The sequence below is a fragment of the Portunus trituberculatus genome, chromosome 28 (assembly GCF_017591435.1).
Source record: "Portunus trituberculatus isolate SZX2019 chromosome 28, ASM1759143v1, whole genome shotgun sequence".
NCBI classification, from domain to species: domain Eukaryota; kingdom Metazoa; phylum Arthropoda; class Malacostraca; order Decapoda; family Portunidae; genus Portunus; species Portunus trituberculatus.
The window spans coordinates 10,063,556-10,088,555 of NC_059282.1; the positions used below are offsets into that span (position 1 = coordinate 10,063,556).

General features: G+C 41.3%; 3 protein-coding genes across 6 annotated transcripts in view; 2 read left to right on the forward strand and 1 right to left on the reverse strand.

Moving 5' to 3' along the window:
• LOC123510284 (ribonucleoprotein PTB-binding 1-like) overlaps positions 1 to 9,084 on the forward strand; it is a 118,564-nt gene extending 109,480 nt beyond the window's left edge. The window contains exons 3-7 of the mRNA XM_045265284.1: positions 6 to 253; positions 3,475 to 3,657; positions 4,392 to 4,482; positions 6,969 to 7,534; positions 7,915 to 9,084. Coding sequence (XP_045121219.1) covers positions 6 to 253; positions 3,475 to 3,657; positions 4,392 to 4,482; positions 6,969 to 7,534; positions 7,915 to 8,832 — 2,006 coding nt within the window. The 3' untranslated portion in view covers positions 8,833 to 9,084. The remainder of the gene's footprint in view (positions 1 to 5; positions 254 to 3,474; positions 3,658 to 4,391; positions 4,483 to 6,968; positions 7,535 to 7,914) is intronic.
• Positions 9,085 to 12,022: 2,938 nt separating this feature from the next.
• LOC123510289 (28S ribosomal protein S18b, mitochondrial-like) lies at positions 12,023 to 16,188 on the reverse strand. 3 transcript variants are annotated; one of them, XM_045265290.1, is made up of 7 exons: positions 16,103 to 16,188; positions 15,492 to 15,648; positions 15,172 to 15,269; positions 14,254 to 14,384; positions 13,065 to 13,287; positions 12,607 to 12,670; positions 12,023 to 12,250 (listed from the first exon to the last, which is right to left on the reverse strand). In XM_045265290.1, the coding sequence occupies exons 1-7, from the start codon at positions 16,151 to 16,153 to the stop codon at positions 12,192 to 12,194; spliced, it is 783 nt and encodes a 260-aa protein (XP_045121225.1). In that variant the 5' UTR covers positions 16,154 to 16,188; the 3' UTR covers positions 12,023 to 12,191. The 3 variants fall into 3 exon arrangements, with proteins under 3 accessions (XP_045121225.1, XP_045121224.1, XP_045121226.1); XM_045265289.1 differs by having other exon boundaries at positions 15,492 to 15,651; XM_045265291.1 differs by lacking the exon at positions 12,607 to 12,670 and having other exon boundaries at positions 15,492 to 15,651.
• A 1,429-nt stretch (positions 16,189 to 17,617) lies between these two features.
• Positions 17,618 to 25,000, forward strand: part of LOC123510283 (serine/threonine-protein phosphatase 1 regulatory subunit 10-like) — a 44,747-nt gene continuing 37,364 nt past the window's right edge. The window contains exons 1-2 of one of the 2 annotated variants that reach the window (XM_045265282.1): positions 17,618 to 18,000; positions 22,228 to 22,230. In XM_045265282.1, the coding sequence (XP_045121217.1) occupies positions 17,923 to 18,000; positions 22,228 to 22,230 (81 nt within the window). In that variant the 5' untranslated portion in view covers positions 17,618 to 17,922. The remainder of the gene's footprint in view (positions 18,001 to 22,227; positions 22,231 to 25,000) is intronic. The other variant, XM_045265283.1, reaches the window with a different exon arrangement.

A 25,000-nucleotide genomic window follows, 5' to 3' on the forward strand; every position in this document is an offset into this window, starting at 1 on the left:
AACAGGTGACAGCAAGGGGTACGGCTTCATAGAGTACGCCAGCAAGGAATTAGCATTGCAGGCCAAGGCATTACTAGACGGGCGAGAGGTGAGAGACTGTGTGCTGGTGTGTGACTGGCTGGACCCTTCGCACGTCACCTTCGCCTCACTGCACTCCACCTGTCTCTACGTGGACCGACTGCCGAGGAACTACAGAGACATGGGCGAGTTTAGAAGGATTTTTAGCAAGGTGACCAATCCGCCTTATTGCCAGGTGAGTTACTGTGTGTGTGTGTGTGTGTGTGTGTGTGTGTGTGTGTGTGTGTGTGTGTTGGGGTTTTGGGTGGTGGTGGTGGTGGGTTTAGGTTGAAGTAGTAATAGGTGGTGGTGGTAGTTGTTTAGTTGAAGTAGTAATAGTGGTAGTTGTAGTAGTTGTAGTTGTTCTAGTTGAAGTTGTAGTAGTTGTAGTAACAGGAGTAGTAATAGTAGTAGTAGTAGTAGTAGTAGTAGTAGTAGTAGTAGTAGTAGTAGTAATTATTATTATTGTTATTTTTATTATTCTTCGGCTATGTAATTTTAGGTTAGTGTAGTTTACATGAAAGGGAGGTTAATTTAGGTTCCGTTAGGTAAAGGTTAGGTTAGGTTAGGTAAGGTAAGGTTAAGGTTAGGTAAGGTAAGGTTAGGTTAGGTAAGGTTAGGTAAGGTTAGGTAAAGGTTAGATTACTTTACAACACCTCTTTCATTATTGCCCCTTCAGTTGAGTCACGCTAGTAGTTACGTTAGGTACTGTTAATGCCCTCCCCCCACTTGTACCACCTGACCCCCACCACTACCTGTACCACCTGTAACCTTCCCTCCTCTCCTCCTCCCGCCGCCTCCCACCTGCCGCGCCTCACCTCAGTGCTGTGGACATACCAAGGTTGCTCACCTTTTGTCCTTCAGTGGCCTGTTTTCAAGGTTACGCTACTCTCTCTCTCTCTCTCTCTCTCTCTCTCTCTCTCTCTCTCTCTCTCTCTCTCTCTCCATCTATCTCTTCATCGTTTTTCGTTACTTATTAGTTAGTAGTGGTGGTAGTAGTAGTAGTAGTAGTAGTAGTAGTAGTAGTAGTAGTAGTAGTAGTAGCAGCAGTAGTAGTAGAAATAGTAATAATAGTAGTGGTAATAGTAGTATTGTTATGATCGAGTATGTTTAGTAGTAGTGGTAGTAGTAGTAGTAGTAGTAGTAGTAGAAATATAAGTAGAAGTAGAAGTAGAAGCAGTAGTAGAAGCAGTAGTAGTAGTAGTAGTAGTAGTAGTAGTAGTAGTAGTAGTAGTCGTCGTCGTCGTCTTAGGTGGTATCGTTACATGATGGGCCTCCTCCCTCCTCTAATCGGATAAGGAAAGGCAGCGGGAAGCCACACTGCTGAGGCGCCAGATTTTAGTTGAAAAATTTACGAGGGTGAATTTATAAAATGAAACAAACAGCTGAAGATGCATCATAGCACCAATGCTGACTTCTTGGTGACTGGCAAGCTGAATCCACATCACCAAGCAATACGTTCCCAAAATGAGCAAGTAAATGTTTAAAAGTATCAATATTACCACACGAAACAAGGCCTGAAGGATTATTCCACAAATTGACATATGGAGGAAAATCTCCGTGTAACCTGAAATCAGTGACCTGGTATGGTGTGTCTTGAAGTGATGGCCTCTTGCTCTGTCCATAAATAAGCAAGGAAAAGTTTATCACGGGTAATTGGAGACATGCTATAGGAAATGTTGCAGTATTTAATGATATCCTGCCAGAGCAACCTATCCTTTACTGAGCACAAGTTTAGAGCCGCCGTGGTACAGTGGAACCATGCGTGCTTTGGGGTCTGAGGGGTCTCCAAGCGCACGGGTTCGAATCTTGCCCACGGTCCGAGTGTAGGTTGGGCTTCCTCACTCGGGGCAACAGTTTCCTAGCGGGTGGGCTTTGAGATAGGAGGTACCACAAGAAGTGTCCCCTTTAGCCCATAAATTGCCGTGAAAACCCCACATGGTATTAAGAAAAAACAACAATTGGTGATAATTTAAACCCTCCATTCGATTGATCACTGGCGCAACTCTGCCACTGAAATATATGTTTAGAAGACTCACCCTGGCAGGAAACACACAATTTGAGATCACCAGCCAAGATCTTAATGCGGGATTCAATGTTACGGCTGATGAAATTTATATACATTAGAAAAAAAAAAACATGGGGACCCAACACGGAACCCTGGGGAACTCCACTAACTACTCTCTTGGGTGAACTTCATGTGTGTGACTGTGATACGATTATATTCATTACTCAATCATCAAGAAAGTCCTTTATAAATAATCTATCTATCTATCTATCTATCCATTCCCGTGAGACCCAGACTGTGAAGCTTGTCTGCCATCATTCAGTAGTTATCCACATCAGAAGCTTTGGAATGATTAAAAAAGAATAAGATCTATTAGTGTACCATTTTGTAAAGCCAGTGTTGTCTATAGGTCAGCAGCAGTAGCAATAGTAATAGTAGTAGTAGTAGTAATAGTAGTAGTAGTAGTAGTAGTAGTAGTGGTGGTGGTAGGTAGTAGTAGTAGTAGTAGTAGTAGTAGTAGTAGTAGTAGTAGTAGTAGTAGTAGTAGTAGCAGTAGTAGTAGTAGTAGTAGTAGTAGTAGTAGTAGTAGCAGCAGCAGCAGCATCAGGGGTTTCCATCATTATCATCATTATTTTCCTTCTTCAATTATTACTTCACCTAGAGCCTTTCAAGGGAGTGTTTCTCCAGTTAAGAATGCAGAAATCTTGTCGCTCTGCCTCTAGAACCACAAAAACAACCTTAAAAATCCTTATCACTTCAAGTACAGGCTTTTAAAAGTGTTTTCTAGTTAATTATGCAGAAATCATGTCATTCCGCTTCTAGAACTACAAAAACACCCTTTAAAACCCTTATTACTTCAACTACAGCCTGTTAAAAGAGTATACCTCCAGTTAATAATGCATAAATCATGTCACTCTGCCTCTAGAACCATAAAAACACCTTTAAAAAACCTCGTATAAATTTAGATAAAGCGGTGAAACAGGTGAAGAGCAGAAGAGTTTGAGAATACAAGCATAATCATATTAATACTGGGACGCATTTCCACCACGAATATTGGGCACGATTAGACCATTTTATTGACATCAGGAAGGGTCTATGGAGGTCAGAAGATTAATGGTCCACAGTCTTCACTATTTTATCTTCCACCCCACATGAGTTTCTGAAGCTGTTTAGTCACCAAATACAAACCAGAAAGACTATGTAAATCTGAGTTTTGTGTACGATTAGACCATTTTATTGACATTAGGAAGGCTCTTTGGAGATCAGAAGATTAATAGCCAGAGTCTTCACTATTTCAATCCCCCACAGGAGTTTCTGAAGCTGTATAAAATCACCAAATAGTCACCAGAATGAATATGAAAAACGTGCCATGGTAGTTTGAAGGCATTAACACGGTCACCTCCTTTCAGATTGCTATGAAGAACGGCGCCCTGCAAGATTGGGGCCTTGTGGAGTTCCTGGAGGCGGAGGACGCAGAGGAGACGGTCTACTGCCTCAATAACTACAAGATCCGCGGCCACAGCATCAGGGTCCAGTACTGTGTGCCCGGCGTGAGGGCTATCAATATTTACATGAAGATTCTCAATGATCCAGTAAGAGGTCTTGTTGTTGTTGTTGTGGTGGTGGTGGTGGTGGTTATTAGTAGTAGTAGTAGTAGTAGTAGTAGTAGGAGAAGAAGGAGGAGGAGGAGGAGGAGGAGTAATTGTAGTAGTTGTGGTAATAGTAATAGTAGTAGTAGTAGTTTTTTGTTGTTGTTGTTGTAATAGTAGAGGTGGTAGTAGTGGTTGTTGTAGTAGATGTAATAGTAGTAGTAGTAGTAGGAGGAGGAGGAGGAGTAGTGGTATTAGTAGTAGTAGTAGTAATTGTTGTTGTTGTTGTTGTTGTTGTAGTAGTTGCTATTGTTATTTTTGTTGTTGCTGTAGTAGTAGTGGTTGTAGTAGATGTAATAGTAGTAGTAGTAGTAGTAGTTTATTTTCTTTCTTTCATTTCTGTATAAGTAAGAAAGGGAAAATTTTGCTCAAGGGAAACGAAAACGATGAAATGAAAATACCCCTTCAACTTATATGCCAGTCCCCGAGCAGAACATTTATTTATTTATTTGTTTATTTATTCATTATCATTTACCAGTCATTTTACCGCGTCTATCTTCATGAAATCAACCTCCTTCTATATTTACCTTATCTCTCTTCATTAAACGGCCTATGTAACCCAAATTTGCATTCTACCATTACCTTTCCCTATTTCTATCTTCTATCAGTCATTTTACCGTGTCTATCTTGGTCTAATGTGGTGTGGAAGCTAATTTAAGTCTGTCTCTTCGTCTTAGGGTGGAAAGAAGCGGAGTGCATTGTTACCAGAACCGCCAGCCAACAAAGTCTTCTCACAGCTCCAGAATTTGACGAAACACAACCCCGCGTGTGAGTCTTGTGTTGGTCTCTCTCTCTCTCTCTCTCTCTCTCTCTCGTTTTGTGTCTTTTTTTTTTAGATTTTCTAGTTTTCTTTCTATAATCCAGTGTGTCTGCTGATTCATTCTCTCTCTCTCTCTCTCTCTCTCTCTCTCTCTCTCTCTCTCTCTCTCTCATTTCACTTACTTCTAATTCTCTTTCTCCTTTTAACCTCTCACTCACTTACTCATTCCTTCTTCCCCCTCTCTCTTCTCTTTCCCTCTTCTAATTTTTCCCATCTTTCCTGCCTTTCCTCCTTCATTCTCTGCAGTTTATGAGTTTCGTGAAGGAGGAAACTTAGCAAGAAGTGGATGTTATTTTCTCTCTCTCTCTCTCTCTCTCTCTCTCTCTCTCTCTCTCTCATAGTTTTGACGTGTTTTGTGAGCTTTTATTGTTTCCTCGACCCCTTCAGTAGCAGGATGCAGTTTTATATTCATTCTGGTTGCTATTTGGTCATTTTATACAGCTTCAGAAACTTATGTTGGGGATTAGAATAGTGTAGACTCTGGTAAACTGTCTTAAAATGCTCTAAAAATTTGTCAAACTGTCTCGATGGCTATGAAATATGCTAAACTGTCTTAAAATATCCTAATAACATGCCAAACTGTCTTAAAATGCACTTAAAATATGTCAAACTGTCTTAAAATGCCCTAAAAATGTCAAGCTCTTAAAATGCTCAAAAAATATGTCAAACCTGTCTTAAAATACCCCAAAAACATGCCAAAACTGTCTTAAAATGCCCTAAACACTTGCCAAACTCTTAAAATGCTGTAAAAATATGTCAAACTGTTTTAAAATACTTTAAAACATGTCAATTTGTCATAAAATGCTCTAAAAAGCAGTTTTTGAATGCTCTAAAAATATGCCAAACTGTCTTAAAATTATATTAGCTTAGAAAATAGTAAATCACATGTTATTACCTTGAAAGACACAAGATCACTGTTGTTATTCATTCCTTCAATACTGGGACACATTTTAACCTTGAGATTTGTGTACAATTAGACCATTTTATTAACATTAGGAAGGGTCTATAAAGGTCAGAAGATTAATGGCTACAGTCTTCACCATTTGAACCTCCACATGAGTTTCTGAAGCTGTATGAAATCACCAAATAGTCACCAGAATGAATATGGAAACGTGTCATTCTACTGAAGGGTTTAAGGCAGAAAGATACAAAATTGATTCTTACAACCACACTAAACAGAATTAAGGCAACAAACATTGCAAATACTCCCAGCTTAGAAAACACAAAATTACTGTTATGAGCATGAGACACAAAATTAGCTACCATTAGGGCAGAAAGATACAAAATTACTGTTACTGTTAGGGTAGAAGACACAAAATTAATTCTTTGCTACCACAGGAACACACTTCAGACACTGCCAACACTGCCACCTTAGAAAACACAAGATTACTGTTGTTATTAGGGCAGGGGACACAAAAAATACTGTTATTATTTGTGCAGAAGATACAAAATTAATTCTTTGCTACCACAGGACACACTTCAGACACTGCCAACACTGCCACCTTAGAAAACACAAGATTACTGTTGTTATTAGGGCAGGGGACACAAAAAAATACTGTTATTATTTGTGCAGAAGATACAAAAGTAATTCTAGCTACCACAGGACACACTTTAGACACTGCCAACACTGCCACCTTAGAGAACACAAGATTACTGTTGTTATTAGCTTCAGAGACACAAAAGTTACTGTTATTATTTGGGCAGAAGACACAAAATTAATTCTTGCTACCACAGGACACACAACTCAGACACAGCAACACTCACAGCTTACCAGACACAAAATTACTGTTGTTATGAGATGAGAAGGTACAAAATTTATTATTACACCCACAGGAAACAGAATTAAGGAAACATTGCAAACTCTGCCAGCTTAGAAAACACAAAATTACTGTCATTATCAGGGTAGAAGATACAAACTTTACTGTTGTTATCAGAGCAGAAGGTACAGAATTAATTATCACAGTCACAGGAAACAGAATTAAGGAAACATTACTAACACTCCCAGCTTAGAAAACACAAAATTACTATTGTTATTAGAGCAGACAGGTACAAAATTGATTCTTACAGCCACGGTAAACAGAATTCAGACAACATCACTAACACTGCCAGTTTAGAGAACACAAAATTACTGTTGTTATTTGAGTAGAAGATGCAAAATTACTATTGTTATTAGAGCAGAAAGGTACAAAATTGATCCTTACAGCCACAGTAAGAATTAAGACAACACACCACTAACACTGCCAGCTTAGACAACTCAAAATTACTGTTGTCATTTAGGCAGAAGATACGAAACTTTCTGTTGTTATTAGCTTGAGAGATACAAACATCACTGTTGTTATTTAGACAGAAAGGTACAAAATTAATTCTTACAGCCACAGCAAACCTAATGAAGTGAACACCACTAACCAGCCTGTCTTGTCTCTCCGCCCTGCAGTCGCCACCAGCCTGCAGAACATCATCCTCACTCAGATCCAGAACCTGACTGGAGCCCGGCCTGATGCAGGGCCTCCCCCACCGCAGGGACCCCCCCGAGGACCACGGCCCCCTCCCGCAGCCAGACCACCCCCTCCTCCTCCTCCCCCAACCTCCACCTCCCCTACCCCTGCCCCAGTCGGTCTAAACAGCAACGCACAGGCTGCCCTGGTCATCCTGCTGGCGGCACAGATGCAAATGCAGCAGCAGCAACAGCAGCAGCAGCAGCAACAGCAGGAGGCACAGCAGCAGCAGACCAATAACCTGCTGGCAAGTCCTCATGTTCTCAATCTCCTCCAGACTTTAGTACAGCAAGGAGACCCCCACCAGACCCCAACCCAGTCACCAAATCAGCCCTCCCTCCCCCCCAATCAGCCCCCACCCCAGCCCCAGCCCCCAACAGACCCCAGGGGCAGCTTCCCAGGCAAACAGCACACACAGAATGGAAACGCTGCAGCCAACAACAACAACAACATCAACAAGGGTGGATACAGAAATGGATACAAGAATGGAGTCTCAAAATCAAAGGTGTGTGTGTGTGTGTGTGTGTGTGTGTGTGTGTGTGTGTGTGTGTGAGACATCGACAACTGAATAATTTATAAGCACATTTCTCTCAGGCCAGAAAAGTTTCTCTCTCTCTCTCTCTCTCTCTCTCTCTCTTCATATAAACTTTTGCCTCTTTCTTACAGTCTAGACAATACACACACACACACACACACACACACACACACACACACACACACACACACACACACACACACACACATCCTCCTCCTCCTCCTCCTCCTCCTCCTCCTCCTCCTCTCTCTCTTTTTTTCTCTTCCTTTTCCTCTTTCTCCTCCTTCCCTTGCCCTTTCTCTCTCCTCCTTCTCCTCCTCCTGCTTTACTAACACTACCACTCCTTTCAGATGCCACTTCTCCCCACGCCTGCCTCTGGAGGAAATTATGGAGGAGGCTCATGGGAAGAAGGAGGTGGTGGCGGCAATGGTGGTGGCAATGGTGGAGGTGGTGGTGAGGCTGAGGGAGGGCTGGCACCACTACTGTCCGGCCTGCTCACCAGCCTGCCGGGACTGTCAGGCCAGAAGACAGTGAAGGAGGACTTGCAAGGGACTATTTCCACTCTGCTCTCCAATGCACATAGTCTTCAGCAACTTCTCGGCACTCTAACAGCCCCACAGCCCCCTGCCGGCCCCCCTGTCAGCCTAGGTCACCCCGCCATGGCTGTTTCTATCCCCCCTCCACATGTGGCAACCTCCGCTCCACTACAACACCCCCCAGCAAACCCTCTTATGTCGATGTTGCTGACAGCTGCCACTGGCCCCCCAAAACCTTCTCTTCTGGGTGACGGCCCCCTCCACCCCGATGCCTACCTCCACCCACATCTCCACCCTCCCCCAATGGACCAGCCCCCACATCTAGCCCCTCCCCCACTTGAGCAGCCCCCTCCTCCTATTTCCTCAGCCCCGGCTTTCCTCTTTGCCTCACCCGTGTCCTCCCGTGTTGGCCCTGCCTGGTCACCCCCACCCATGCCTCCTCCACCCCCAGCTCTATTGCACCCAGCCCCACTGCCCCACCCCGCCTCACTGCCACACTCCCGGTTCATCAGCCCCGTTTACCTCACCCCGACAAAGGCTATGGGGCCGCCGCTGCACCCCATGGGGCCTGCAGGGGGCTTCATTACACCCGTGGGGCAGAAACGGAAGTCCAATCACATCCTGCCCTCACCAGAACCCAGCCCCGAAAATGGCTATGTGGGGCAGCACTCCCAGGGGCTCGGGGGCCACTATGCTGACTCCTACCTCGTCAAGAAACTGAAGAAGCACTGAGCGGGGCATTTGGGGTGTTAATTGTCTTGGGGCGAGGGTGATTGGTTTAGTGGGGCAGCTGAGATAGAGGTTGACGGTGCAGTGACTGGCGATATTAACCCCTTGAACACTGGGAAGCATTTCTACCTTATTTGTGTATGATTGGGCCATTTTATTGACATTAGGAAGGGTCTATGGAGGGCAGAAGATTAATGGCCACATTCTTCACTATTCTGATCCCCCACATGAGTTTCTAAAACTGTGTAAATTCACCAAATAGTCACCAAAATGAATATGAAAAACGCACCATTTCTACTTTGAGATTTGTGTACAATTAGACCATTTTATTGACATTAGGAAGGGTCTATGGAGGGCAGAAGATTAATGGCCACAGTCTTCACTATTCTGATCCCCCCACATGAGTTTCTGAAGCTGTGGAGAATCACCAAATAGTCACCAGAACGAGTAGGGAAATGCATCGTGGTACTCAAGGGGTTAACAAGGATCAGCTTAACACAAAAATGAAGTGCCTTTCACAGCATCAGTAGTCAAATAATTCTAGCAGCTTTGTAAAGTATTGGGAGTCACAGAGTTCGCTTGACGGAAGTTTTGTACGAATAACTATTTTTCTTAGCTCAGCTGCGACGGTGGTGGTGGTGGTGGTTGGGTAGTGGTGGTGGTGGTGCCTGAAGTCATAGTTATGGAGAATGACTGTGGAGGGCATTACAGTGGAGTGGTGGAATGGTGTAGTGGAGTGACCAGACTGTTCTGTAGTAACAAGCTCTGGTCTCTTGAGGTAAATTAAGACATATATTGGACGGTAGGAGACACAGCACTGGGGTAAGGGACGAGGAGGAGGTGGGAGAGGGGCAGTGAGGTCCTCCAAGCAAGTAAGCAACCATGCACTCCTGTCCCACTCTCTCTCCTCCTCCGTTCGACGCCCTGTGCTATCATGTAAACACAATTTTTAGATTTTAGTGTCGCATCTTCTCTCTCTGTCCTCATGCGAGATTATCATTATATACTCTAATCAACATATCCTTTGCTGGGGTTACAGTGTTTGTACATAGTGACGAAAGACACACACACACACACACACACCCTGGTGCAATGAGGAAAACTCCGATATGGTATAAAACTGAGTGAGAAAATTCCAAAATGGTAAATAAATTCTAAGGTAAAGATGTGAGAGAAAGTGAGAGAGTGAGAGAGAGACTTACTTCACCTGAGACTTGAACCTTTGTACTGTCAAATTAGCTCATCTTTTTCCAGTTTTTCTCCTGCAGTTTTTGTATCACACCAGAGTTTTCCCGACAGCACCGGACACTGCTACACCAACACTGCTTAAAAGGCAACACTTGAGGGATTGTGACTGGTGTGTGTGTGTGTGTGTGTGTGTGTGTGTGTGTGTGTGTGTGTGTGTGTGTGTGTGTGTGTGTGTAGCAAGAGTTGGTGGGTCAGATCAAACAAGTTGGCTGGTGTTTGTGAGGGTTGTGTTTTGCTGGAGTCCTGGTGAGTGTATGAAAGAGAGAGTGAGAGAAAGTCATGACACAACACACTAGAGTGAGTGAGTGAGTGAGTGAGTGATCCAGGGCCAGGCAGTATAGCAAGTAAATAACAAGAAAAACACAAAAAAAAAGGACAAAATGGCTGAAAAAAATCTAAGTAGTATGCGACACACTGAGTGGGGTGTGTGTAGGGCTGGCCTGGGCCGGCCTGCGGGGTACCGGGCATTAGTAGGGTTAATTAATGAGTATGCTGTAATTAATGGTGTAGCTGTAAATATGTTCCTGCGTTTTGTTTGTTAACAGTAAGTCCATACAGTGCAGTGCAGACTTGCATATATATATTTTGGAGATGACTAGCCAGCCAGCCAGCCAAGTTAGTCGGTCTGATGCAGACTTAGTTCAGGACTCCAGTCGGTGGGAGAGCCGCCACACTGCAGTGCTGTGCCGCGCTCTCCTGCCACGTGTGCCGTTGGTCTGGCCACGCCCCCAACACTACTGGTGTGGGTGTGCAGCGCTGGGCCGCCCGGCCTGGCGACACACTCCCACTTTTCAGTCTGGTTGTGAACTTGCTTCGTGTTGGGCGTGTGTGGCCGTAGCTCCTTCACTGACCTGTCGCCTTCCTTCCCACACCTCAGCGGCGGCCCCAGTGGCAGCAGCGGCACACAGCGGCCGTGGCAGCCCTATGGCCACCTGCTGCCTGCCAGCCTGCTGGCCTGCTGTGGGTCTCCACCCTACATTGCCTTCCTACATCTGTGTTTTATGTTGTTAATCGTGTTCTAACATCATTATATTTTCCACTAAGGCCAGGGTGGGCTGAGGCTGGCTGTCCGCCACGCGGCGCCGCCCTTGTGCCTCCCGCAGCCCGCGGTACTGTGGCAGAGCAGGCGGGGCAGGGCAGCGCGGCACACTGCCCCAGCACTGTGCCGTGCCCCGCGTTCTGCCGCCGCCACACACCGCAACACTCTTGTCTCCCTGTCTCCTGTTAGCCTTAAGGCAGCCTCTACATTTGGCATCTTTACTACAATATATATGAGATATTACCAAAGACTTTTATTTCCTTCCCTGACCCCAGTGACCTGACCTGTGACCCTGGAGCTGACCCAGGCTGGAGGTCAGGTGGAATGTGGCCTTCCCAGGGGTCTCTCACATCCACAACTGCTACACACTTCCCTCTGCACCATTCATTGTGTGTGTTGTCTTGTTTCTCACGCCCACTCTACACATGCAACTATTTACTACAGAACCTTCTGTTTATCTGTTATTGTATTTATTGATGTATTTATCTAATGTCTTCTCTCCTCCAGAAGAAACCTGCACATTTGTTTCTCCTTCCTTCTGTCCTTTCATTCATGTCTCAACTTTCATTTCATCTAATTCCTTTGTTCTAATCTTTTATTCATTCATTCCTCCTTGTGCTTCCATTCACTCTTTCATCTTTTCTTATCTATCCTTTCCATCAATCCTTCATTATCATCACCATCACCACCACCACCACCACCACATTCCTCCCATCTATCTTTCATTCATTCTAATCTTCCTTTCTTCTTTCTATTCTCTTCATATTTTCTTCTATCTCTTCTTATCTATCTTTCCTTTCCACCACCACCACTGCATTCCTTTATCTTTCATTCATCCTTCTTCCTTCCTTTCCACCACCACCACCACCACCACCATTTCTACAAGGACCAAAAAAAACCAAGACCATTTTAAAATCACATATATTTACAAAAAAAAAAAAAAAAAACTCACTACACCACTTAATACCTACACCAGGATGTCACCACCACTGCTACTACCTTCACCAATGCTCTTGTCAACACCTCACTTCACTGCAAACCCTCACTTCAACTGGTGTTCTTCAGGGGGACTGTCTTAATGAGAACCTCTTGTGTTTAGTCTCAGGGAAGTCTTGTTTATGTTTTGATCATGGACTGGAATGGAAGAGAGAGAGAGAGAGAGAGAGAGAGAGAGAGAGAGAGAGAGAGAGAGAAATTTAGTTTATTATAATTTTTGAGTCTTATAAAATGAAAGAACGAGAGAGAGAGAGAGAGAGAGAGAGAGAGAGAGAGAGAGAGAGAGAGTGTGTGTGTGTGTGTGTGTGTGTGTGTGTGATGTGTGTGTGTGTGTGTGTGTGTTGGCTTCACGGTGGTATGGCAATGACAAGGTAATGAACTGAGAGTTTATGCAACCTTTAAGTCTAGTCAAAGAGTGAGAAATAAATTATTAAAAAATTATGAAAGTGATTGAGTTACTTTGAATATGAAAAGCAAAACCCTGACATTATTACCATTATTATTATTATTATTAGTAGTAGTAGTAGTAGTAGTAGTAGTAGTATTTCTTGCCATTTTCTTTTTTTAGTGATGGAAGGAAGAAAGAAAAATAGAAATGAGAATGAAAAGGAAATAAAAATGAAACAAGGAGTGTGAAAAGGAATATGATAAGAAAAATTTAAAAATTCTCATGATTAGCAGAAACAAATAAAATAATAATAATAATAATAATAATAATAATACACACACACTCACTACTTTACAAACTAGAAGTGGAGGAGGAAGAAGAAGAAGAAGAAGAAGAAGAAGAAGAAGAAGAAGAAGAAGAGGAGGAGGAGGAGGTGACATTTAAGATTTAATTAGCTAGGAAAAAAAATCTTACTTTATGAACTAGAAGAGAAGAGGAAGAAGAGAAAGAGAAGAAAGGGAAAGAGAAGTAAACACATAAACCAGAAAAACAAAACACACTTACCACATTACGAACTAGCAGTGGAAGAGGAGGACGCAGGCAGGCGGAGGAGGAGGAGGTAGCGGAGGCAGTAGTGGAGGAGGAGGAGGAGGAGGAGGCAAGAGGGTAATAATCTTGGTAGTTGTAGCGTCTGAAGGGGACATCGTATGTAAGGAGCCCAATGTCCCTTGCCTGCTGCACGGCCACCTCCAGCTCACGATGTCTCTTGCGGCACAGGTTGGTAATGCTGTCCAGAGAAAGAGCGAGTGTGAGAAAGTGAGTGAGTGAGAGTGTGGTGATGCTTAAGAGAGAGTGTGGTGATGATTAGGAAAGAAAGAGAGTGTTTGTGATGTTTAAGAAAGAGAGAGAGAGAGAGAGAGAGAGAGAGAGAGAGAGAGAGAGAGAGAGAGAGAGAGAGAGAATGATAAAAGAGAATAAGGGAAGGAGAGAAAAATGAAAAAAAAAAAAATCAAGGCTTAAAAAAAGAATAAAACAATAAATTACAATAAAAAGAGAAAAGAAAATGGCCGCACCTCAAACCACAGATAAGGGGTGAAAAAAAAAAAAAAAATCTAGCTTGTTAGTGTCTGTTAGGTGAGATTTATGTACAATTAGACCATTTTCTTGACATTAGGAAGAGTCTATGGGGTCAGAAGATTAATGGCCACAGTCTTCACTATTTCAATCCCCACATGAGTTTCTGAAGCTGTATAAAATCACCAAATAGTCACCAGAATGAATGTGGAAAAGTGAGTTTTGTGTACAATTAAACCATTTTATTGACATTAGGAACAGTCAATGGAGACAAAAAGATTAATAGCCACAGTCTTCACTACTTCAATCCCCACATGAGTTTCTGAAGCTGTATAAAGTCACCAGAATGAATATGAAAATGCGTCATGGTGCTGAAGAGGTTAGCAGAAAAATATTACAAAGAAAGTAACCCCATAGATGATACAGAAATACATTAATTTTTCTTTATATTAACCTGGAGAAGAGACAATTATTACCTGAAGGGAACATATATACCTGGAGTCTGTGGTCCTTATAAAATATCACTGTGAGACGGAGGCAATTCTCAACATAATTAAGTAGTGGGGAGAAAATTAATACTGCTGGGAAGAGAACATAGAGAGAGAGAGAGAATAACGAATAAGGCATCACTTCTCAACCTTTTTACCCTGGCATAACCCTTAAAATACCTGACATATACCTGGTGGGGAGAATGCCATTGTTATGCGGGGAGATGAACTGTTTGAGGAGGGCAGTGTTCCTCGGGTCCAGCACTAAATACTCGTCACGGCAGACTGGACAAGGGTTACCGGTGGAAAGGACTCCTGCACGCTGAAATGTGGTTAGGTTAGGTTAGCTTAGGAGTGTGTTTGAGTGTATTAGAGTGTGACTGAGTGTTTTGAGTGTGCATTTGAGAGTGTTTTGAGTGTGTTGGTGTGTGTTTGAGTATGTAATGCTGTCCAGAGAAAGAGTGTGAAAAGTGAGAGAGTGAGTGAGAAATAGTGTGGTGATCCTTAAGAGAGTAAGTTAGAGTGTGTTTGAATGTACCTGAGTGTGTTAGGATGTGTTTGAGTGAGTTTTGAGTGCTGGTGTGTGTTTGAGTAAGTTTTCAGTGAGTTGGGATGTGTTTGAGCATATTAGAGTATGACAGTGTGTTATGGGGTGTGTTAGAGTGTATCAGGGTGTCTTTTCAATGTGTTTGAGTGTATTAAGGTGTGTTATCTTAGGTTAGGTTCAGTAAGTGTGTGTTTTGAATGTTTAAAGTGTGTCATGTTATATTAGGTTAGGTAAGGTTGTGTTTTAAGTGTGTTTGAGTGTTTTAAATGTGTTAGAGTATATTTTGAGTGTGTTATGTTAGGTAAGGTTGTGTTTGAGTGTGTTTTGAATGTGTTTTAGTGTGTTACAGCATATTTTTGAGTGTATTTGGGTGTGAAAGTGTGTTAGGGAGGGTTAGGATGGTATGGTGTGCTAGGGTGTGTCAGAAAGTGTCAGGGTGTATCAATTAACTTCAACCATTAAAACTTGTATATATTTAAATTCAAACGCAGAAATATCGCTGAAAAACTTAAATGAACTTGCACACACACACACACACACACACACACACACAGGTACCCACAATGCACAGCTTTCTTGTCTTCTTAGGAGGAAACTGGCCTTTAAAATTTCTTTTGTATTTCTTCCAAACCGGGTCATCGCCGTAAGCTGTCTGGTAAGCTGAGAGAGAGAGAGAGAGAGAGAGTTAATTACTATGCACATCAAGAAATTAAAATAGCAAACTTAAATACTACGAAAAGAAAGAAAGCAAAAAAGAGAAAAAATCTGTCTTTATAACAAAAATATTTTAAACACACAGACAGACACATAGACACACACACACACACACACACACACACAAAACTAAACAAATTCTTATCCTGTGTGTGTGTGTGTGTGTACCTTCACTCTGCATATACTTCAGACTCGTTTCAACAGGTATGACTCTCGTTCTGTCCTTGGCTGGGTCGATCTGCTTCCTGGCTTGCCCTTCCTCCTCCTCCCCGTCTGTGGCCTCGCACCGCAGGGCACCACTCATGGACACTCCTCGCCGCCATCCCTGCTGACACACACACACACACAGACAGACAGACAGTTAAATAGATAGGCATACAGATATAGATAGATAGATAGACACACACAGTAAGGTAGGCAGATAGGTAAATAGACAGACAGACAGACAGACAGAAGGCAGTTAGATAGACAGAGATGAAAAAAAGACAAACAAACAGACAGATGAATAGAAAGGCAGACAGAGAGAGAAAGAGATGGATAGATAGATATAGACAAACAAACAGACAGACACAGAAATAGGTAGATAGATAGAGAGAGAGAGAGAGAGAGAGAGAGAGAGAGAGAGAGAGAGAGAGAGAGAGAGAGAGAGAGAGAGAACACAGACAATGCTATACCTCATCACCTCCCCTCATAACCCCATACATTCCCCTCCCTACATTATTCTCCTCCACAATTCCCTCCCTTTCTTCCTCCATATTCCTCCCTTCTTCCCTCCTTACCTGTATTAATTGCCTTCCACCCACACCTGTTCTTAATAACCCGGCTAGCATGCTTCTCTCTCTCTCTCTCTCTCTCTCTCTCTCTTCTCTGTTTACATTCAACCAGTAAGGGAATCTGATCCTTCTTTCCCGACATTTCTTCCTCGTTTATTCTCTTATTTATTCATTTTTTGCGTGGTCGTGTGTCTTGTTTTGGTATTAATAATGTTTTGTTTTATTGTTTCGTTGTTTTATATTAGCTTGGTTTTGGTTTTATTTATGTTGTTGAGTGTTCTTGTTCCAAATCCTCAACTGTATTGATCCAACCTAAGAGTATCGGATTCTTCTTTTCAGGTATTTTTATTATTTATTATCTTATTTCGTATTATTTTGTGTTTTCCTTTGTATGATGTGTTTATTATAATTTACTGTATTATTTTTTGTATTTATCTTTTATTGTTTTGGGTTAATTCATGTAGTAGTGTGTTCATCAAGACGTATTCAATCCTTCTTCTTCGCTACCATCTATGTGTCGGAGCAGTGAAGGGATGTGGAAACGAGTCCTCCACATAGCCATACTTTCAGCCACATCTTACCATTACATCACCACTCACTCTCATTTACCACATTATTCCAAGCTACAGTTCTGATAATATGAAGCTTTTTAATATCTTATTGGAAATTACGATGGTTTAGCAGCGAAATAAGGGTGTGAAATGAGACAAGCAAACACGCGCATTATCTCTTATTTAAACCATTTCCTACCATTATTGTACTATTTATCCGTGCCATTTAACATAATTTGAAGGCAGCATTCTTGTAATAAGGTGAAATGTTAGTAAATTTTCCATTAATCAGGGAAACAGAAGCGGGAGAGGAGACAAAGAGGGGTCAGCTATTTAGATAATTTCCCCATTTTTCTGTACAAACCAGCCAGAATATGAAGGATAACATTAAGTAAAAACAACATGGAAATATGATGCATTAATAATAAAACCACAGAACAACCATTAAAATAAGAGCGAGAGGGAGAGGAGACAGGATCGAGTGCATGATCACTTCTTATTTAAATCATTCCTCACCTTTATTGTACAACCCAGCCAAAATGATCAAAGGAAATATTAAGTAAAAAATCCCTAAATATAATGGAAGAGTAATTAAGACACAGAACAACCAATGAAATAAGAGAGGGAGGGAAAACAAACTAGGATCGAGTGACCATACACTCTTATTCAAATCCCCAACTTTACTGTACAACCCAGACAAAGATAAAAGAAATGAATACCTAGAAAACCTTATAATGTAATGGAAGAGTAATACAACCTAAAACAACCATTAAAATACGCGAGTGGAGACGAGACAGAATCGAGTGACCACCTAATATTTAAATCCTCAGCTTTACTGTACAATCTAGCCATAAAAGTGAATGAAAAAAATAACTAAAAAAACTGATAATATAATGGAAGAGTAATGGAAGCTAGAACAACCATTAAAATAAGATAGAGAAAGGAGGAGGGAAATGAGACTCTTCACCCCTTCGCAGCTCAGTCCCAGGGAGGAGCTGATGAGAGAGGGAGAGAAAGACCGTCAGACATTTTATAAAGTGTCCCAAAACTTAGCGTAGATAGCGCGTTATGTCTCACAGCATATAAATAAATATTCCCCAGAACACAGAGCACCAGGCAGCCCGTGAAGCAGCGCCGCCACGCCCAGGGAAGCAAAGATAAGCAGCCATTAGTAAAAGTGCACGGCGAGATTGGCGGAACTCTAATGGCGGGGAGAGCGGTGAAGCCGGACAGGGAACAGTGATTTTCTGTCCTCCTCGCCCCGTGGTCGTCGTGATGGACGCCGCCACGCCCTCAACCAGTGCAGGGCCGCCCGGCACCCATGCCACGCCCGCCCCACCCACGCAGCACACGGTAAATATGTGAAAAACTCATTATCTGTTTTATTCGTTATTAATTTTTTTTTTCGTTCTCTCTCTCTCTCTCTCTCTCTCTCTCTCTCTCTCTCTCTCTCTTGGTGTTTGGAATTTTTGTTTATTTCTACTGGATTTATTTCGTGTCTTGGATTTCATTTATTTATTTATTTTATTATTTATTTTTTTTTATTTATTTTTTTTTTTTGTGTGTGTGTGTGTGTGAGTGAAGGCTTTATTTATGTATTTTTTTTTTTTTTTGTGTATTTCTGTTTTCATTTCGTTTCGGGGGGAGTAAAAACAAATATTAATGAAAGGTTAGGTCGAAGAAATGAAAAGAAATTATAGAAGAAATAGAAATGACAGTAAAGGGAAGGAAGAAATAAAGATGGCAAGAAAAGGAAGGAGGTAATGGAAATAGGAGTAAAGGGAAGGAAGAAACGGAAATGGCAATAAAGGGAAGGGAGAAATAAAAATGACAATAAAAGGAAGAAATGGAAATGACAGTAAAAGGAAAGAAGAAGTAAAATGAGAGTGAAGGAAAGGAAGGAAATAGAAATGACAATAAAAGGAAGGAAATAGAAATGACAAAAGGAAGAAATAGAAATGACAGTTAAAGGAAGAAATTTTAAGAGTTTTACACTTTTAAAAGCAAAACAATAAATGAATAAGAAATAAGAATTAATTATTATTATTTTTATTTGGCATTTATTTATTTATTTATTTTTATTAAGTAGGTTAGGTTAGGTTAAGTTAGGACAAGTAAGATTAGGTTAGGGTAGGTTGTGTTAGGTTAGGGCAAATAAGGTTAGATTAGTAGGTTAGGCTAGGTTAGGTTTAAAGGAAGGTTAGGTTAGGTTACGTTAGGTTTAAAGGAAGGGGTCTCAATCTGGGGTGCATGAGAATATTTCCGTGTGCACTAAGATGGCTGCTGTTGACTCACCTGGTTGGCTATCCCTTATTGCTTTAATTCAGGTACACTTAGAATACCATATGCAAGAAAATGATAATAATAATGATAATGTCTTTTGCAGAACCATCACAAATTGAGTTAGTGCTGTCATTGAAGTAACTAACCCCATCAGTACTGGGACGTGTGACTATTTGGCAACTCTATATAGGTTCAGAAACTTACGAGGGGGATTAGAATAGTGAACACAATGGCCATTAATCTTCTGACCTCCATAGACCCTTCCTAATGTCAATAAAATGGTCTAATCGTACACAAAACTCACATTTTCATATTCATTCTGCTTACTCATGTGTGATACAGCTTCAGAAACTTATGTTGGGGATTAGAATAGTGAAGACTGTGGCCATTAATCTTCTGACCTCTATAGACCCTTCCTAATGTCAATAAAATGGCCTTATCATACACAAATCTCAAGGTAAAAATGTGTCCCAGTACTGAAGGGGTTAGTATTGTTTTATATCAGATTACTTGAGGTTCGGGTTGATGGTTTTATTACTCGGGGTTCACAATGTAAGCGAGAGATGGAGGAAAGGTGGAGGTAACTTGTGGAAGAAGATATAGAAGAAGAAGGAGGAAGTGGAGGGAAAAATGTAGTGTGTGGAGGTATTTGTGAAGGAAGAGATGGAGGAAGAGAGGAAGTGTTAGAGGAAGAAATTAGTGTTTGGAGATGACTTGTGGAGGGAGATATGAAGGAAAAGGGAGGAAGTGGAGGAAAACTTTAAATAGAAGTGAGTGGAGGGAAACATGGAGGGCAGGATGTGTGGAGGGAGAGTTGGAGGAAAGGTGGAGGTATGTCTGTGTGGATGGAGGGAAATATGGAAGAAAGAAGAGGAAATGGAGGGAAAAATAGTGCGTTTGAAGGTGTGAAGATGTGGAAATGTTATGTGGAGTTGAATGTGGAATCTTGAAAACTTGAGTGGATTGGAAAACAAAATTTAAAATCTTTGGCGGATGAAAATACAAAGAGAGAGAGAGAGAGAGAGAGAGAGAGAGAGAGAGAGATAGTGGGGTGTAGTGGTGATTAAGAGAGAGAGAGAGAGAGAGAGGGTGATAGTAGTGTGTGGTGTGGTGGTGATTAATTAAGAGAGAGAGAGAGAGAGAGAGGATAGCAGTAATGGTGCTAGTGGTGTGTGGTGGTGACTGGTGTAGGTAGCTTTGATGTGTGGTGGTGTGTTAGGTGATATTATATAAAGAAAATTAATATGCCTTCCTCTTCCCTCTTCTCCCATTAACCATTAGAGACACAGCAAATACTCTAAACTCTCCAGTGTTTAATGACAAGGCATTTGCAAGCATTAGAAAGACTAGTGCCAGTATTCAGAGACACTTTATTCTCTCAGTACAACAATTTTCCAAAGCCAGAGAGACACTAGTCAGGTTTTCAAGACAATTACTCGTTTTAATAGACCAGAAATCTTGCCATTCTTTCACCAGAAACTTCAGAAATGCTTTGCTCTCTCACCATGAAAATTTTCCAAGGCCAAAGAGACATTTAGCCAGCTTTTCAAGACAGTTTCTCCTTTTGATAAACTAGAAATCTTGCCACTCTATCACCAAAGACATAAAAAACTCTTAAAAACACAGGTATCTTCAACTGGAGCCTTTGGAAAGTAATGACACCTTATCTTCTCACTACGACAATTTTCCAAGGCCACAAAGACAACCAGCCGGGTTTTCTAGACAGTTTCTCCTTTTAATTAATTAGAAATGTTGCCAATCCATCACCAGAAACATGAAAAATCGTTAAAAACACGAGTAGAGACAACTAGCTGGGTTGTCAAGACAGTTTCTCCTTTTAATAAACTAGAAATGTTGCCAATCTATCACCAGAACCATAAAAACTCTTAAACATGTGAGTATCTTCAACTGGAGTCTTTGGAAAGCAGAGAGAGAGAGAGAGAGAGAGAGAGAGAGAGAGAGAGAGAGAGAGAGAGAGAGAGCAAAGCGTTTCAGAATAATGACCTTAGATGTACTGAAGGAGTCACTGTAATTGGCAGAAATGATAATAATGATAATAATAATGATAGAAATGATAATAATTGGTGTAGACTGAAAGAAATATAAAGTTTGGTAGAGGTTTGTCGATAGAACTTGAGAGAATATAGTGTGTGTGTGTGTGTGTGTGTGTGTGTGTGTGTGTGTGTGGGGTGATCCAATCGCAAATATTTTAAAGCAGGGTTAATTTTTTCTAGACAATAAAGAGAAATGTATACATGTGTGTGTGTGTGTGTGTGTTGTTTCTCCTATTCTTCAAGCCCAACAAACAAACAAACAACTTAATTTTTAGACAGTAAGGCAAACCAGCAAACCAGTCTAGATAACAAACAAAAAACAAGAATACACTAATTTATTGATATATTTCTATATTTACTCCTTTTCCCAAGACAAAACAAACAATTTAGAATTTTTAGACAACAAGGCGTACCAGTGAACCAGCGAACCAGTGAACCAGTCTTAATCATTTCAACATAGTAACATAGGAACACTGTCTTGAAGCCCTTCAGTACTGGGACACATTTCTACCTTGAAATTTGTGTACGTAACATCACTAACCTCTCTTAATACTCCTTTAAAATGCCTAACGTTTCTTTACACTCCTTCAAAACAAAACTCCAAACCTCTTTAACAACACTCTTTAACCACTTCAGTACCAAGACACATTTTCATATTCATTCTGGTGACTATTTGGGGATTTTATACAGCTTCAGAAATGTATGTAGGGGTTAAAATAATGAAGATTGTGGCCATTAATCTTCTGACCTCCATAGATCCTTCCTAATGCCAATGAAATGGTCTAATCCTACACAAATGTCAAGGTAGAAATGACCAGTTTTTCATGTACATTCTGGTGACTATGTGGTGATTTAATACTGCTTCAGAAATGTTTGTAGGTGTTAAAATAGTGAAAACTGAGGCAATTAATCTTCTGACCTCCATAGACCCTTCCTAATGCCAATAAAATGGTCTAATCATACACAAATCTCATGGTGAAAATGTGTCCCAGTACTGAAAGGGTTAATAAACTTTCAAAAACACATATACACTCATTGCAAACTAATGTTAAACAAACTACATACCTCTGTGCTGCATTTTTATCTTGAGATATGTGTACAATTAGACCATTTTATTGACACCAGCAAGGGTCTATGGAGGTCAGAAGATTAGTGACCACAGTCTTCACTATTTCAACCCCTTCAGTACTGGGACACATTTTTACCTTGAGATTTGTGTACGATTAGACAATTTTTATATCAGCAAGTGTCTATGGAGGTGAGAAGATTAATGGCCACAGTCTTCACTATTTTAATCCCCCACATGAGTTTCTGAAGCTGTAGAAAATCACCAAATAGTCACCAGAATGAATACGGAGAGAGAGAGAGAGAGAGAGAGAGAGAGAGAGAGAGAGAGAGAGCTGAAGGGGTTAATTTTCCAAGACATAGCAAACCGATTATAAAATTTCCGAGTCGTATGAACCAGCTGTGTTTTGCGGGACAGTGAGACGAACCACAGTAAAGACTCTTGGCCACAAAACAAGGAGAAGAACAATTGAACCAAAACACATTAGAAGATTTTGTAGTTAGTTGTTCAAACCTTCAATTTTGATACCTTAGAAAAATTTAGTTAGTTTAAACCTTAATATTTGTTCATATTGGGAGACTTACTAGGTGTGTGTGTGTGTGTGTGTGTGTGTGTGTGTGTGTGTGTGTGTGTGTGTTTGATTAGCATATTCAGGAGGAGGAGAGAAAACACCTGTGGACAGAGAGAGAGAGAGAGAGAGAGAGAGAGAGAGAGAGAGAGAGAGAGAGAGAAAAAACACACACACACACACACACACACACACACACACACACACACACACACACACACACACACACACACACACACACACACACATTTCAGTTTACCTAAGACCCCCTTGAAAAATAACAGCCAACTTTCACATACACACAGAAAACGAGCAGTATTTAAAGGGGAAGTGTTGGATTAAAGATAGTGGGGTCTTAAAGTTGAGAGAGAGAGAGAGAGAGAGAGAGAGAGAGAGAGAGAGAGAGCTTTAAATGTGGTGTAACTCTCTCTCTCTCTCTCTCTCTCTCTCTCTCTCTCTCTCTCTCTCTCTCTCTCGTTTACTTACACCTGTCCGCCTTTGTTTACTTTTTGTTTACCTGTGTAAAGATTCATTTAGTGTCATTTATTTATTTATTTATTTATTTGTTTATTTATTGTGATGTGTGTGTGTGTGTGTGTGTGTGTGTGTGTGTGTGTGTGTGTGTGTTTCTTTATTGGTGTTTGCATGTTTTTTTTTCTTCATTTTCTGTATTTCTTTCTCCTTCGTTTGGTGTTTTGTATCTTTCGTTTGTTCAGTGGTGTGGTGTGGTGTGGTGTGGTGTGGTGGTATTGCTTTAAGGTGTTGTTTTGGTGTTTGTATATCCTCCTCCTCCTCCTCCATTTCTTCTTCTTTTTTTTTTTTTTTTTTTTTTTCTTCATTTCTTCTTGTAATTTCATTAATTTCTCTGTCTCTCTCTCTCTCTCTCTCTCTCTCTCTCTCTCTCTCTCTCTCTCTCTCTCTCTCTCTCTCTCTCTCTCTCTCTCTCTCTCTCTCTCTCTCTCTCTCTCTCTCTCTCCCATTTTTCCTTTATCTTCTTTCCTCTCATTTTATTCATCTTCTCTTTTCCCTCTTCCTCATTCACTTCTTTCTCTTCCTTCTTTCCTTCCTTTCTTTCTTTCTTTCTTCTTTCTTTCTTTCTTTCTTCCTTCCTTCCTCTTATTACATATTCACCCATCTCCTTTTTGGTCTTTCATTTCTTCTCCCACTTCTGTCTATCTTCCACCTCCTCATTCACACCACTGGTCTCCCTTCCCACGTATCTCCACATCCTCCACTCATCTCCCTCTTCTCCCTGTCACTGTCTCCTCATCTCTTTACTTGCACTAACTAGCTATGTCTTTCCTGTCTTTCTTCCTGTCTTCTTTGCCTTCCTGTCTTCCTCTGTCTTTGGTTTCTCCTGTCTTTCTCCTGTCTTCCTTGGCTTCTCCTCTCTTTCTCCTGTCTTCTTCAGCTTTTTCTGTCTTTCTCCTGTCTTCTCTGTCTTTTTCTGTCTTCTGTCTTCTCTGTCTTTCTCCTGTCTTCCTCTGTCTTTCCTTTTCTTCTTTACCTTCCACTATCTTTCAGTTCCTTTCCCAGTCTTATTTTTTTTCCATTTTTCACTTCCATTCACTTCTTGTCACTTTTACACCAGTTCTCCCTCTCTCCCTGAACTGAACCCCAAGTAGTCTGACGTGAAGCAATATGAAGCCTTTCAGTACTGGGATGCATTTTTAACTTGAGGTTTTGTGTGTGATTTGACCATTTTATTGACGTTAGTAAGGGTCTATGGAGGTTAGTTTAATGGCCAGAGTCTTTACTATTTTAATCCCCACGTCTGAAGCTGTATGAAATCACTAAATAGTACATAACTAGAATGAATATGAAGATGCTGATTTTGGGTATGATTAGACCATTTTATTTACATTAGCAAGGGTCTATGGAGGTCATAAGATTAATGGTCCACAGTCTTCACCATTTTAATCTCCACACAAGTTTCTGAAGCTGTATAAAATCACCAAATAGTCACCAGAGTGAATATAAAAATACTAGTTTTGTGTATGATTAGAACAATTTATTAACATTAGGAAGGGTCTATGGAGGTCAGAAGATTAATGGTCACAGTCTTCACAATTTTAATCCCACCCCATGTAGTAGTGGTGAGCACACTCGACTCACAATTGAGAGGGCCGGGTTCGAGTCCCGGAAAGCGGCGAGGCAAATGGGCAAGCCTCTTAATGTGTGGCCCCTGTTCACCTAGCAGTAAATAGGTACGGGATGTAACTGAGGGGTTGTGGCCTCGCTTTCCCGGTGTATGGAGTGTGTTGTGGTCTCAGTCCTACCCGAAGATCGGTCTATGAGCTCTGAGCTCGCTCCGTAATGGGGAAGACTGGCTGGGTGACCAGCAGATGACCGAGGTGAATTACATGCACTAGGAAATACCGG

What these genes read in the sequence shown, in the direction of transcription:
- LOC123510289 (XM_045265289.1), bottom strand. Translation starts at nt 16,153, where the DNA reads ATGCTAGCCGGGTTATTAAGAACAGGTGTGGGTGGAAGGCAATTAATA. An exon ending in GTGGAAGGCAATTAATACAG is followed by an intron (nt 15,652 to 16,102) that starts GTAAGGAGGGAA and finishes TGTGTGTGTCAG; the next exon opens with CAGGGATGGCGGCGAGGAGT. An exon ending in GAAGTATATGCAGAGTGAAG is followed by an intron (nt 15,270 to 15,491) that starts GTACACACACAC and finishes TCTCTCTCTCAG; the next exon opens with CTTACCAGACAGCTTACGGC.